This window comes from Eleutherodactylus coqui, chromosome 2 (assembly GCF_035609145.1).
Source record: "Eleutherodactylus coqui strain aEleCoq1 chromosome 2, aEleCoq1.hap1, whole genome shotgun sequence".
In the NCBI taxonomy this organism is placed as follows: Eukaryota; Metazoa; Chordata; class Amphibia; order Anura; family Eleutherodactylidae; genus Eleutherodactylus; species Eleutherodactylus coqui.
In genome coordinates, this window is record NC_089838.1 from 205233732 (window position 1) to 205246201 (window position 12470).

The following is a 12470-nucleotide window of genomic DNA, read 5'->3' on the forward strand; positions in this document are numbered from 1 at the left end:
GATAGTTCCGCTGAGACCTTTACTCCCAGGTAGGTGGTCTGGGTTGTCCAGCTCAGCGGGGCGGGCAGAGGGAGCTCGGCGGCCGCAGGGTCCACCGCCAGTAAGTGAGTCTTGTCCCAGTTGACCTTAACGCCAGAGTGTGCGCCGAATGCGCCGAATATAATCAGGGCTGCGTCTAGAGACATCTCCGGGTCTTGGAGGAAGAGTAGGGTGACATCTGCATAGAGTGCTATGCGCTCTTCGTAGTTGTTCAGTTTAAATCCCTTCACTGTTGGTGACGTTCAGATTTGGATCGCAAGAGGCTCTATGGCGAGGGCAAACAAGGCGGGGGACAGAGGGCAACCCTGTCTTGTGTCTCTGCTCAGGGAGAATTGGGCAGAGACATGTGTATTAGTTTTAATGTTGGCCACCGGGGAGTCGTATAAGATCTCGATCCATTTAATAAAAGTTGGCCCGAATCCGAACCGCCGCATCACCACCCATAGGTACTTCCACTCTACTGAGTCGAAGGCCTTTGCCTGATCTATAAATACCAGGGTGCGCCTCCCGCAGTTAGTGTGCTTGTACGACAAGTGGTTAAAGAGCCTCCTCAGGTTCATGTCCGTGCTTTTGCCAGGCATGAAGCCTGACTGGTCCGCGTGTATGATCTCTTTTAGTACCGAGTTTATACGCGTCGCCAGTATTTTTGCGAGTATTTTTACGTCGTTGTTGAGAAGGGAAATGGGACGGTAAGAGCCGCAGTCCGTGGGATCTTTTCCGGTTTTAGGGATCATTATTATGAGAGCTTTACGCATTGTGTCCGGTAGCGCCCCTTCCCGCAGAATAGAATTATATAGTGTGAGGAGTCGCGGGGCCAGGATTTCCACTTTTTTTTTTATACCACTCCCCGGGGAGCCCATCTACGCCCGGTGATTTCCTATTGGGGAGTGCCTTAATAGCCTCCGTTATTTCTTCTATACTTAGATCCCCATCTAGGTGGGCCGCGCTGTCTCCACTCAGTGTGGGGAAGGGAATGTCACCCAGGTACGCCAGGAGCTGCGCTTCAGTATAGCTCAGTCTGGAGGTGTACAGATCTCCATAGAATTGGGCAAACGTTTGATTAATTAGTTTGGGATCATTTAATAGAGTACCCGTGCCGTCCCGCACCGCCGTAATTGGTGGCAGTGTCTGATCCTCTCTAGCCAAGTAGGCCAGTAAGTGGCCGTTCTTGTCTCCCTGATCAAAAATCCGGTGGCGGGAATACAGGAGTTTCTTCTTGGTGTATTCGATAAGCAGTAGTTTGTATTCCCGTCGCAGGGCACCCAGAATTGTAGTAGTTTCCGGGGAGGGGTCTGCTATGTGCCTTGCCTCTGCCAAATCAAGGCGCCTTTCCAGGTCCAAGCGGCGGGCTCCCAGGGATCTTCTATGCTCGGCAATAGCCGAGGTAAAGGATCCCCTGGTGAAGGCTTTAAATGCGTCCCACACCACCAGCTCCGAAGCCGTCCCCTCATTGACTTCCCAGTACATTTCAGCCTCTTGTTCTACATACTCATGCACTTCTCTCCATTCCAGCCACAGCGGACTCAGTCTCCACATAGGGCGACTGCCCCCGACTCCAAGGTCAAGAACTAATTGGAGCGGGGAGTGATCTGAAATGCCTCTGGGTAGATAGGATATATCACGAACCATGGGGAGGCAGTCCGGGGAGCCAAAACAGAGATCTATGCGCGAGAAGGCATTGTAGGTCGGAGTGTGGCATGAGTAGGCTCTATCATGTGGATGTCGCGTGCGCCATATTTCCTGCATTGAGTAGGAGTCGGCTCACCCAGGCAGCCGAGCCTGTGTGGAGGCGGCTGGGGTGAGACGGTCCCGCACCGGGTCCAAAATCAGGTTGAAGTCTCCCATGATTACTATCGGGGCCGCCTCAAGGAGGACCACTCGTGCCATCACCTCGTGAAGTATTTCAATGTTAGCAGGTGGTGGCAGGTAAACATTTACTATCGTGAGGAGACGGCCATGGAAGGTTCCCTGTAGGATCAGGTAGCGCCCCCCAGGATCTATGTGTATTTGGCGGAAGGCAAACTGGGCCGATTTGGCCACCAGTATGCTGACTCCTCGAGCATAGTTTGAGTAAGTCGCGTGATACGCTGAGCCAATTGTTGCTCGTTTAAGCGCCAGCGTCTTTGAGCCTCTGAGGTGTGTTTCTTGAAGTAGTATCATGTGGGGGGAGTGGGTTTTAAGGAAGTCAAAAACCAATGCTCTTTTAATTTTAGAATTTAGTCCCCTGACATTCCAGGAAACCAGTTTTAAGTATGTGCTAGCCATTTTCAAGGGGGTAGCCATTGTTCCCATGAGTTCTTATAAAACATCCGAAAGAGAGTCGCGCCAAAAATAACAACAGATAGAAAATTACAAAGCAATTCACATTTACCAGCCTCAAACCAATCCCTCCCCTCCCACCCTATGCGCACAGTATGCGCAGTACGATCCCCCCGAACTTTGGACAGGTTTCGATCCCATAACTCACAACTTTGTAGGGGGCGTGAGACCTAGCCCCAATCGAGAATCACCAACAGGCTATAACAGAAAAATGTAGAAGAGTAATAGCAGTTACGAGCATGAAAATAAAGTCCCCCTGTGAAGAAACAGAGACAGGGTTATGTGATTGTGGGCCGCGTCAGTGTGGGCTATAGGTACCCGGCACAGGCCGCGGGCGCTGCGTAGGCCCTCAGTCCAGTCGGGCCCCCACAGTCTAAATAGAGAGAGAGAAAAAAAGGGGTAACTTTAACGCAGCCCACATCGGTTTGCATTTTCATCATCTTCAGCTGCCGGCCATCTTATCTAGAGTGGAGGGAGAGGGGAGTGGAGGGAGGGGGGGGTGGGAACGGGAAATGAGAGGGGGGAAAGGGGGGGGGGGAGGAAAAAAAAAGGGGGGGGGAAAGGAGGGGGGGGAGTGGGAGAAAAGGGGGGGTACCACCCTCCACCATTATGCCGCAATAATTCTGAGAAAGCAACGAACGGCTAGCCGCATCAAATGCGCATTTGTGAAAGTCTCACGGTGTAGGTTAATTTTGTTCGAGCCAGTTTAGGACATCCTCTGGGTTTTCAAAGAAGTGGGAACGGTTATCCTTGATCACCTTTAGTCTGGCAGGGTATAACATGGCGTAGACAAGTTGTTTTGAGCGCAGCATTTTCTTTGCCTCTACAAATTTTTGGCGCTTTTGCTGTACCTCTAGGGAGAAGTCCGGGAAGATACGGATTGTTTGTCCGTCAACTCTTATCGGGTCTCTCTCGCGGTTAAGTGCTAGAATTTTGTCTCTGTCCCTATAGTTAAGCAGTTTTGCAATGAAGGTGCGTGGAGGGCCTCCGGGCGGCGGAGCTCTTGATGGAATGCGGTGTGCTCTCTCAACGCAGAATAGGGGTGACAGGAAGTTGGGGCCGTGCTCCTGTTTGAGGAGCGATTCCAGGAAATCACAGGGATCTCTGCCCTCAGCGCCCTCCGGTAGTCCTATGAATCTCAGATTGCATCTGCGCAGGTGGTTTTCCATATCATCCATTTTTCTCCGCTGCGCCGTGAGGTTAGAGCTGAGAGTGCGCACTTGATCTGAGAGTGGTGTAACAGAGTACTCTAAGTTGGAGACTCGCGTCTCAACTTCTGTTGCACGTTCTCTCAGCGTTTGGACGTCCGCCCGCAGCAGACCAAAGTCCGACTGTAGTGCGTCGATTTTTTTTCTGTGAGGGCAGAGCGCGACTCTGTAATCGCTTTCAGGACATCGGCGATAGTTGGGCCAGATGCGGGAGGTGAAGCTGGTGCTGTTGCCTCAGGGGGCGCACTTTGCGGGCTAGAAGGCGCGCTAGGTCGGGAGTCCGTTGAGGTGCTGGGCCGTGAATATTGCTGCAGCTTGCTAGTTATTTTGGCTTGCTTCCTTGGCGCCATCTTGTCAAAGGATAGTAGTAGGGGATGTCCACCGGTCCGAACTTATAAATGTCACAGGGGGGGATTCATGCGCAGTTTAAACTTTAATGCATAGCTGTTGGGGTGCAAACATAGTGTAGTAGCATTTATGCACCTTTAGCGCGACACTTGCAGGCGGCAGCTCCGGGCTTGGTTTCTGAGTGCGCATGAAGCAGTCGGCCGCAGTCTCTGGGTACCACGTGTGTTAAAAGGCGAGATACGCAGAAGGAGGGGGCCGCCAACCGCCTCCGCACCTCTCTGTTCAGGAGTAGAGTGCTCCCCTGAGGGAGAGTGGCTCGTGTGTTTCCCCTTCACTTCTTTCCCCCACGCTGCCCCCGATCTTTCTCCTCTTGCACCCCTTGTCTTCCCTCGTCTAGGTGGTGTCCGACCGGGGGGAGGGGTAGAGGGGGCCGCTTAATATGTCTGCCTGTGTGAAGTGCTTACTGCACGGCAGGGAGCTCGCTCCAGGGGGTTTCAGTGCCCTCGGCGTGGTGCTACTGTCCAGTAGGGGTGGGGGAGCGCAGGGGGGGGCCGCAGGGTCCGGTGGCCGCAGTCACGGCATCACTCACCCAATCTGCTGTTTTGCGGGCCTGTCGTTCTCTTCTCTGCTCCTTCTGCCCGCTCCCCGGCTCTCCTCAGGTCCCCGCAGCTGCCCCCTCCCCTCCGCCGCTCCTCAGGGAGGGTTTGCCGTTGTCTTCCGCGGCCGGCCCTAACTTCCGGTCGGCCGCGTCTGTAAATTTAGGCCGGGGATGCGGCCGGAACTGTAGGCCTCAAAATCGAAAATTCAGCTAGAGACCCGCGGAGGGTCTCTTTCTGCAGGTCTCGGTCCGGAGGTGCCCAGGGTAATGATTTCGCCGTGGTGGAAGCCTCCAGGCGCGGCAAAAACTCGCCGGTATGCTCCTGCTGCCAGGAGCCCCTGTCTGTGCGTGCGCTCCTGTTGCCGGCTAGCCACGCCCCCAGATCCACATAGTTAGGGAGTATTCATACCAGGCATAGGGGGACCAATCGGGACATATGTTGGGGAATATCGGGAATCCTCCTGCCCAATAGTGCCTCCCAAGGGAACTTGTGCAAATTTAAATTTGTGATGGAAAATATCAAGTTATAAACTTGTATCCAAAATCGTCGTAATTTGGGACAATTCCACCAAACAGGTGAGAACATGCCCTGCCCACCACAACCTCGAAAGCATAAACCCGATGCCCCTGGGAACATCTAAGAGAGCCCTTGGGGAGTCAGGTACCATTGCATAAGAAGGTTATAACCCACCTCTGTGATTGATACATTGATTGGCAGCTTTGCAGTAGCTTTAGCTATTTTGTGCCACTCAGAGGCTGGTATCTCCTCTCCCAACTCCTCCTCCCATTTGGTCATGTAAAAGAGTTTGCCCCACGGTGTCGTAAACTTTTTTTGCCATTTCACTGTATTATAGTTTTTATAAGCATAGCTGGTTTAAGAAAAAACTTTAAAAATGCACCAAAACTACACTGTGTGAACAAAGACATAGTGCACCTCTGTTCTAGGAATAGAAGACTGAAATGAACTAAGCGTTTATTGTATTTCTGTAAATATGCTATATTATGTAATCCATTTCCTTCCTTCTTTATTATAACAAGCCTCAAAGGCTGATGCACACGGCAAACGTCTTTAGAGAATGTCATATGGCTGTGTGCATGTTGCCATAGTAATGTTAAAAAAGCCTGAATTCCATTTTGTTCAAATGTAACAATAATTCACGAATGCTGCTTTTAACAAGTATAACATAAGATTCTGGTTTTTCACTTTACACTATAGGGGGATTACAACTGGGATTTATTCAACCAACTCCGCTGAAGCTTGCCATTATGTTGCCAATGATTGCAGAGCGAACATTATCGTGGTTGAAAATCATAAGCAGTTGGAAAAGATTTTACTGGTAAATATATTTTTGGCTATTTTCCTTTTTCTCCGTCCTATCCAGATCAGCAGGTTTGTTCCTCATCCTCAATCAGTAGCATCTGAAGTACACACTTCAACTTCAGAAAGTGGCAGTAATTGTATCAGTTCATTAACCCTTTCCAATCCACTGTCTAACGACTTAAGATATTCTGATTGAAGGCTGTACAGCTCCGATGTCGGAAGACGTGTGGCAGGGTATTCTTACTGTATATTACTGGCCGCTCTGTTGTCGGGGGCCTCTCCAGCATGCCCAATTCTGCGGTACTGGCTCTAGCCAGCAGATGGTGCCGTTGTATAATGGCAGAAAGAGAAAACCCTCTAGGAAACCCTGAATCCAAAATTGGATTGCAAAGGGTTAAGAATCAATGACCTCAGTGAGGCACAAAAACTTATGCATCTCAGATCTACAATAAATTGCTATGATACATTGTGTTTGTTAGTAGTCCAATCACTGCCTCAACTGTGGCGGTTTTTAGAACCAATATTTGTCTTTACCTCTGCCTCAAGGCCATAAACTCATCTTCACTGGACGAGCAGAAGTACTAGTCAGAATTGCCTTCCTAATTCATATTATGATCTACAGTAAAAATACTGAAAAAACTACAGTATATATTGGGAAATACTTTTGTATGAAAAAAAGTACGACGTTATTATAGAGGCGATACCTTTATTGCCTAACTAGAAAAGTTATGTTTGCAAACTTTCGGAGCACAGAGGCTTCATCAGGCAAGATCAAATTTTGAAAGCAAAATTAGGAATGGATGCAAAGAGAAACATAAATCTCTCCGGGCAGGAGAATTTGGGGCACAACGTTTGTATCGTCCGTGGACATGTACCCTGAGGGTGGCTTGAAACACAAATGCAGTGGATGTTTCAGCAGAAATTTAACATTTAGAATACAAACCACAATGAAAAGATTTCAAAGACAAAGGTTGAAACCCCCAGCAAATCCACAATAAAATGTGCAATATTTACACGTGGATTTGGCTATTGTTGATTTGCTGTGTACATGTTGCAGATTTTTGCAATGTGTTAAGGCAGCCTTAGAGTGTTGTAGAACATTCCAAAATACATTGGGGCTTATTTATTATGCCGTGGATACCAGAGTTCCAGTGGCCAAAAATCACAGTTTAAGTACACATGTCCTAACTGCAAATTCTTGAGCATTTATGCCACACCCTGCCACAAAGAGGTGCATGTGCTTGTCTATATTTAGATAGCTGATAGATACAGTATAGGAATAACTCATATTAATACAGTGGATATAAAATGTCTACACGTGCCTGTTAAAATGCCATGTTTTCATGTTAAAAAATCCAACAAAGATGAATCATTTCAGATTTATTTCCACCTTCAATGTGACCCGTTATCTGTACAATTCCATGGAAAAGCAGACTGAAATCTTTTAGGGATGAGAAAAAAAATAAATAAATAATGTGGCTGCATAAATATGCCTACCCTAAAACTAATACTTTGTTTCTTACAGCATTCAGTCTTTTTCGGTAGGTGTCTATCAGTATGGCACATTTTGACTTGGCAATCTTTGCCCACTTTGTCTTACAAAAACACTCCAAATCTGTCACACTGCCAGGGCATCTCTTGTGTAGCGTCCGCCCTCTTCAGGTCAACTTGCAGAGTTCTCTTGGTGATTTGAATGTATACTTTGTGTTATTGCAATGAAAGGTGAAATTCCTCTTCAGTTTATTACCAGAGGCCTGAAGCTTTTGTGCCAAAAGGGACTGATATTTGGAACTGTTCATAATTCCCTCCACCTTGACTAAAGCCACAGTTCCAGCAGCAGAAAAACAGCCCCTAAGTATAATGCTGCCTCCACCATCTTCACTGTGTGTTTGGTATTCTTTTGGTGATGCGCAGTGTTGGCTTTGTAACAAACATACCTTTTGTTTGAAGTTATGGTCAAAAAGTTCCCCCTTGGCCTCAACACGTTCTCCCATATCCTTTTGGCCGACTTGATGTAGGTTTTGGCAAAACATAGCCGGGCTTGGATGTTTTTCTTCCTACCAGACCAATTCTCTTCTGGTCTTTTCATCAATTTTTGAGGGACCTCCAGTTCTTAGTAATGTCACTGTTAAGCGAAATTTAATCCACTTCTTAATAACCGTCTTCACTGTGTTCCCTGGTATATGTAATGTCTTGGAGATTTTTTTTACATTTTTTATACCTTTCTCCTGACTGATGTCTTTCAACAATGAGCTCCCTTTGATCTGCTGTAAACTCTTTATGACTTTTGCTAAAAAATGTAACTAAGAAAATGTCAGGAAAATCCTCCTAGAAGAGCTGAACATTATATGTGGGAGATCAGAATCACTTTACATAATGGCAGCCATATACTGTCTCCTATTTATCATGAGCTTTAATGTGATTGGCTAATTCTGTACACAACTATATCCCCAAATATAAGAGGCTGTGCACACTTATGCACCACAGTATTTTATTTTTATTAATTTTTCCTAAATGATTTCAGTTTGTTTTTCACTGGAATTGTACAGATAACGGGTCACATTGAGGGAGGAAATGATTCATTTTTGTTGGATTTCTTAACATGAAAACATGGCATTTTAACAGGGGTGGGCAGACGTTTATATCCACTGTATACAGTATATCAAAATATCTTCTAATAATGTTAACAACAAAGGTGATAAAGCCAAAACAGACAAATAGTTCAGATATTCAAAGAAATATAAAATACTGAATTTGTCAATAGGATATAAGTAATATACAACTTTTATATAAGGCTTTCAATTTAATCTTATCTGTCAACACTAGAGATTATTCATTTCTATACACAACCCCAATCGTAACTTTTTTTGGAACTGAACAAGTTATCTAGTTTGTGATAAATATGGCTTTGGGGTCCTTTTACATGAGACGACTGTCGGGCGCTTAAACTTCCCAGCGATTATTCCTCTTGTGCTTTCACACAGAAGCGATAATCATTCAGTAAATGGAGGTGGAGCGCGTTGGGGATCGCTTCCAGACGCCCGCCTCTATTCACAGTAAATAGTCCTTCAAAGATGAAGGATTGCCTGTTTACACGGGCCGATCATCATTGATTTTTATGCTTGCCTAAACTGCATGAGGAATTATAAATGAATCGTTTTGTCTTTCAGTTGCTGCCAACATTTTCACAAAAAAATTATTGTTTAGATTCGCACCAAACAGCAACAATCTGAATGATAACATTCTTTGTAAAAGGGCCCTTATTTAGGCAAATAAATATATACTGTGATCATTGTTAGGGGAGGATACGTTGATACATGCAAAGGCCGCCTGCAGACGGCCGGGACGGATCCGGCAGCGAGAATTCTCGCCGCGGGACCCGACCCGAGCGCCTGCAGAGAGCAGCGCGTACTCACCCGCGCCCCGCAGCTCCGGATCTTTCATGTGCCAGCTGCCGGCAGCCGTCGCATGCGCAGACCGGAGCTGGCGGTGGGTGAGTGATGTTTCTGTGCGGGGCTCTACGAGCCCTGCACAGAAATAGAACATGCCGCGGTTTGTTTGCCGCGCGAGATTTCGTGCGGCCAAATCACAGCCGTCTGCATAGGATTGCGTTTGTTAACACAAACCTATGCAGGCTTACATCGGCGGAAATCCCACTGGAAATCCTGCTGCAGCATTTCCGCCAGTGTGCAAGCAGCCAAAATGTAAGGAAATCAAGACTCAGTTTCTAAGCAATATGTATGAGTGCAAAACATGTTTATTTGCCTTATTTGTGGTGTATTGCAATTACCGAGCTGTAGTGTATCTATCTATGTATGTGTTCAGGTGCTTTGGTCAAACATTTTAGTTTGTTGCTTGACTGGACATATAGTATTTGTAAGTATATACTGTATTTAGTAGAATCCATGTTCCATGACAATTAGAATAATTCTTGACTATTGCTGTCAGCAGTACGCAAAACTGGCTTTAACAACAAATACATGTATTCACAGATATGGGAAAAGTTACCAAATCTCAAAGCTGTTGTGCAATATAAAGGCTGCTTACAAGTCAAGCGTTCAGATCTATACACGGTAGGTCCTAAATGTATGCTACACTAAGAGCATCAGGGTTAGTTGATTGATATATATATATATATATATATATATATATATAGAGTGGAAAGAGTTATTGGAGCTGGGAAATGATATTTGTGATGAACACATGGATAACATCGTACAATCTCAGAAATCCACCTAACATAGTTATGTTTGTTTAGCTGCATTCTTTCTGTATTGCTAATTGTTTTTTTCCTAAAGATGTCTTGGTAATAAACAGTGACACAAGAAAAAGAATGAAATAAAACTAATTTGACATTTGTGACTATAAATAATCTGAAAATAATGTAGTAAGCGATACATCACAGGCATTCTTCACATACTTGTCCAACTTATGATTCCCTTCAGTATTGTTGCCCTACTGAAGACAAAACCGATTCTATAGTTGCCTATGGGCTTAGTTTTGTGGCCGGTGTTATTTTCTGTTACATCTTTCTGAGTTTAACAGAGAAATGGTCTATGTAATGTTTCTCAGTCCAGATTATGGGAACTGGACAGGTACTCAAAGTGCCCAAACTCATCATCAATTGTGATTGGCTCAAGCAAAAATAAAACTACTAGACATCAGATATATAAAACCCAGCCTAAGATCAGTTTAGTACATGCAAAATATATATAATAAGTTATAGGAAATACTGTGCAGTGTATGTATTATATGCAAGACTGTGAACACATTGTAAGGCAATTTATGAGAGCAGATATGAGTAGTATAATATTCAAGATATATAAGATGTTGCATAATATATAGATCTATATATAGCTTTAAGTAATTCTGTTTTTTAAATACAATTCTAGTGGAAAGAATTCATGGAATTGGGAAATGATATCAGTGATGAGCACCTCGATGATGTCATACAATCACAGAAGCCCAACCAATGCTGTGTCCTTATCTATACCTCGGGGACCACTGGATACCCAAAAGGAGTTATGCTAAGTCATGATAATGTATGTAGAAAGTTTGAGTGACAGTTTTGAGCGATCATCTTTGCATACTTTATAGTAGCTAATTACCTACTATACCGCTATGCAGGCGCAGCGGGACACCACCGCTATCTCTCGCAGAACACTACAGCTGTTGGTGTAAAAGCAAATCCAAATAAAAATCCATGTTTTACTTGCAAACATTTGTGCAGATTTGCCACAGAAATGGTGCAGAATTGTTACAGATTATGTCCCTTGCATTGCAAAGAGCAAAATCTACAGAATTTGTACACTATTTCCATGACAAATCCACATCAAAACCTGCATGTGAGATATGTGGATGTTAATGCAGATTTGTTTGCAGTGGGTTTTTACGCCTTATGTAAATCCACCATTAGGACTGTAGGCTGTACAGGTTCTGTTGGGTGCAATATGTATGAGAAATGTTTCTCTTAGAAGCAATGCTCGGAGCTATGTGTAAGTGGAGTATATGCAGTTATTCTCTATGGCAACCCACTATGGCCATGTACAAAGCTGAACCTACAAATGTTGTGCGTGGACTTCAATAAAGAATACATAAAAAAATCTAAACAAAAGCACATGGTCAGCTGGCTATCCACCTTAGTGCAGAGCGGATCGTGAGTTGGTTATTCACCTTGGAGCAATTTCCTTTAAATAGTCTAGAGCATTCATGAAAAAGTTTGGATAAAAGATTTAAATATCTTCTAAAATGTGAATGAGAAATGTTGGATGTTATCAATAGCAGTAGATCTTTGGAACAAAGAGGACGACAACACTCTAGTGAATCCCTGTGACCTTTCAGGTATCATCAATTTTGCTCAGCTGTTTTTTTAAATGAAGGTGATGGGGCAGGACAGTCCAGGTAATTAATTGGAGTCTTAGTTCACATCAATAACCTCTCGTGTACATGTGACAGGAGATTTATCAGTGCACTTTCCCTTTAAAACTAAATAATCTTGTTGTCATTTTGATATAAAGTTGCATTTCTCTCACAGATCACCTGGACTGCTGCTCATGCCAGTCGTGCTGGAGACATGCAGCCTGCAGAAATCCAACAAGAGTCTATAGTCAGTTATCTACCGCTAAGCCATATTGCTGCTCAAATATATGACCTGTGGACAGGGATCAAGTGGGGAGAACATGTGTACTTCGCAAATCCAGATGCTCTGAAGGTATGTCAGAAAGCGGTACTCTTCAGAAACTGGTGTGGTACCTACACCCTTCATAAATAAAAGGTACTGCCACTAATTGGCCTTTAGCTAGAAATGCAGAACAAGACCCTTTTAGGCCTCATTCAGACAAGCGCTGTTAGCAGCACACAGAATGTGCTTGTATAGGAACCAATGGGTAATTATAGAAGCATACACATGAGCGAAAGTTATGTGCGTTGAATCAGCGCACCGAACATAGATAGGACATGCGAGTGCAAATTTGCCTATTGGCTCTGAGGTGCGCGCAAAGATAGGACGTGTCCTATCGTGGCTGCGTGTTTCCCATAGGCTCCTATGAGAGTTTTGAAAGCATACACCTCGCACATCAGATCGTGTGAAAAGGCTACTTCAAGTAACGTGAAGTAGCCCGTTCACACGATCTTTACA

At 45.0% G+C, this 12470-nt stretch overlaps 1 protein-coding gene across 1 annotated transcript in view; it reads left to right on the top strand.

The window, feature by feature from the left end:
• ACSBG1 (acyl-CoA synthetase bubblegum family member 1) overlaps positions 1-12470 on the top strand; it is a 37874-nt gene that overhangs the window by 18657 nt on the left and 6747 nt on the right. Inside the window, exons 6-9 of the mRNA XM_066592282.1 lie at positions 5729-5849; positions 9826-9906; positions 10726-10875; positions 11868-12044. Coding sequence (XP_066448379.1) covers positions 5729-5849; positions 9826-9906; positions 10726-10875; positions 11868-12044 — 529 coding nt within the window. The remainder of the gene's footprint in view (positions 1-5728; positions 5850-9825; positions 9907-10725; positions 10876-11867; positions 12045-12470) is intronic.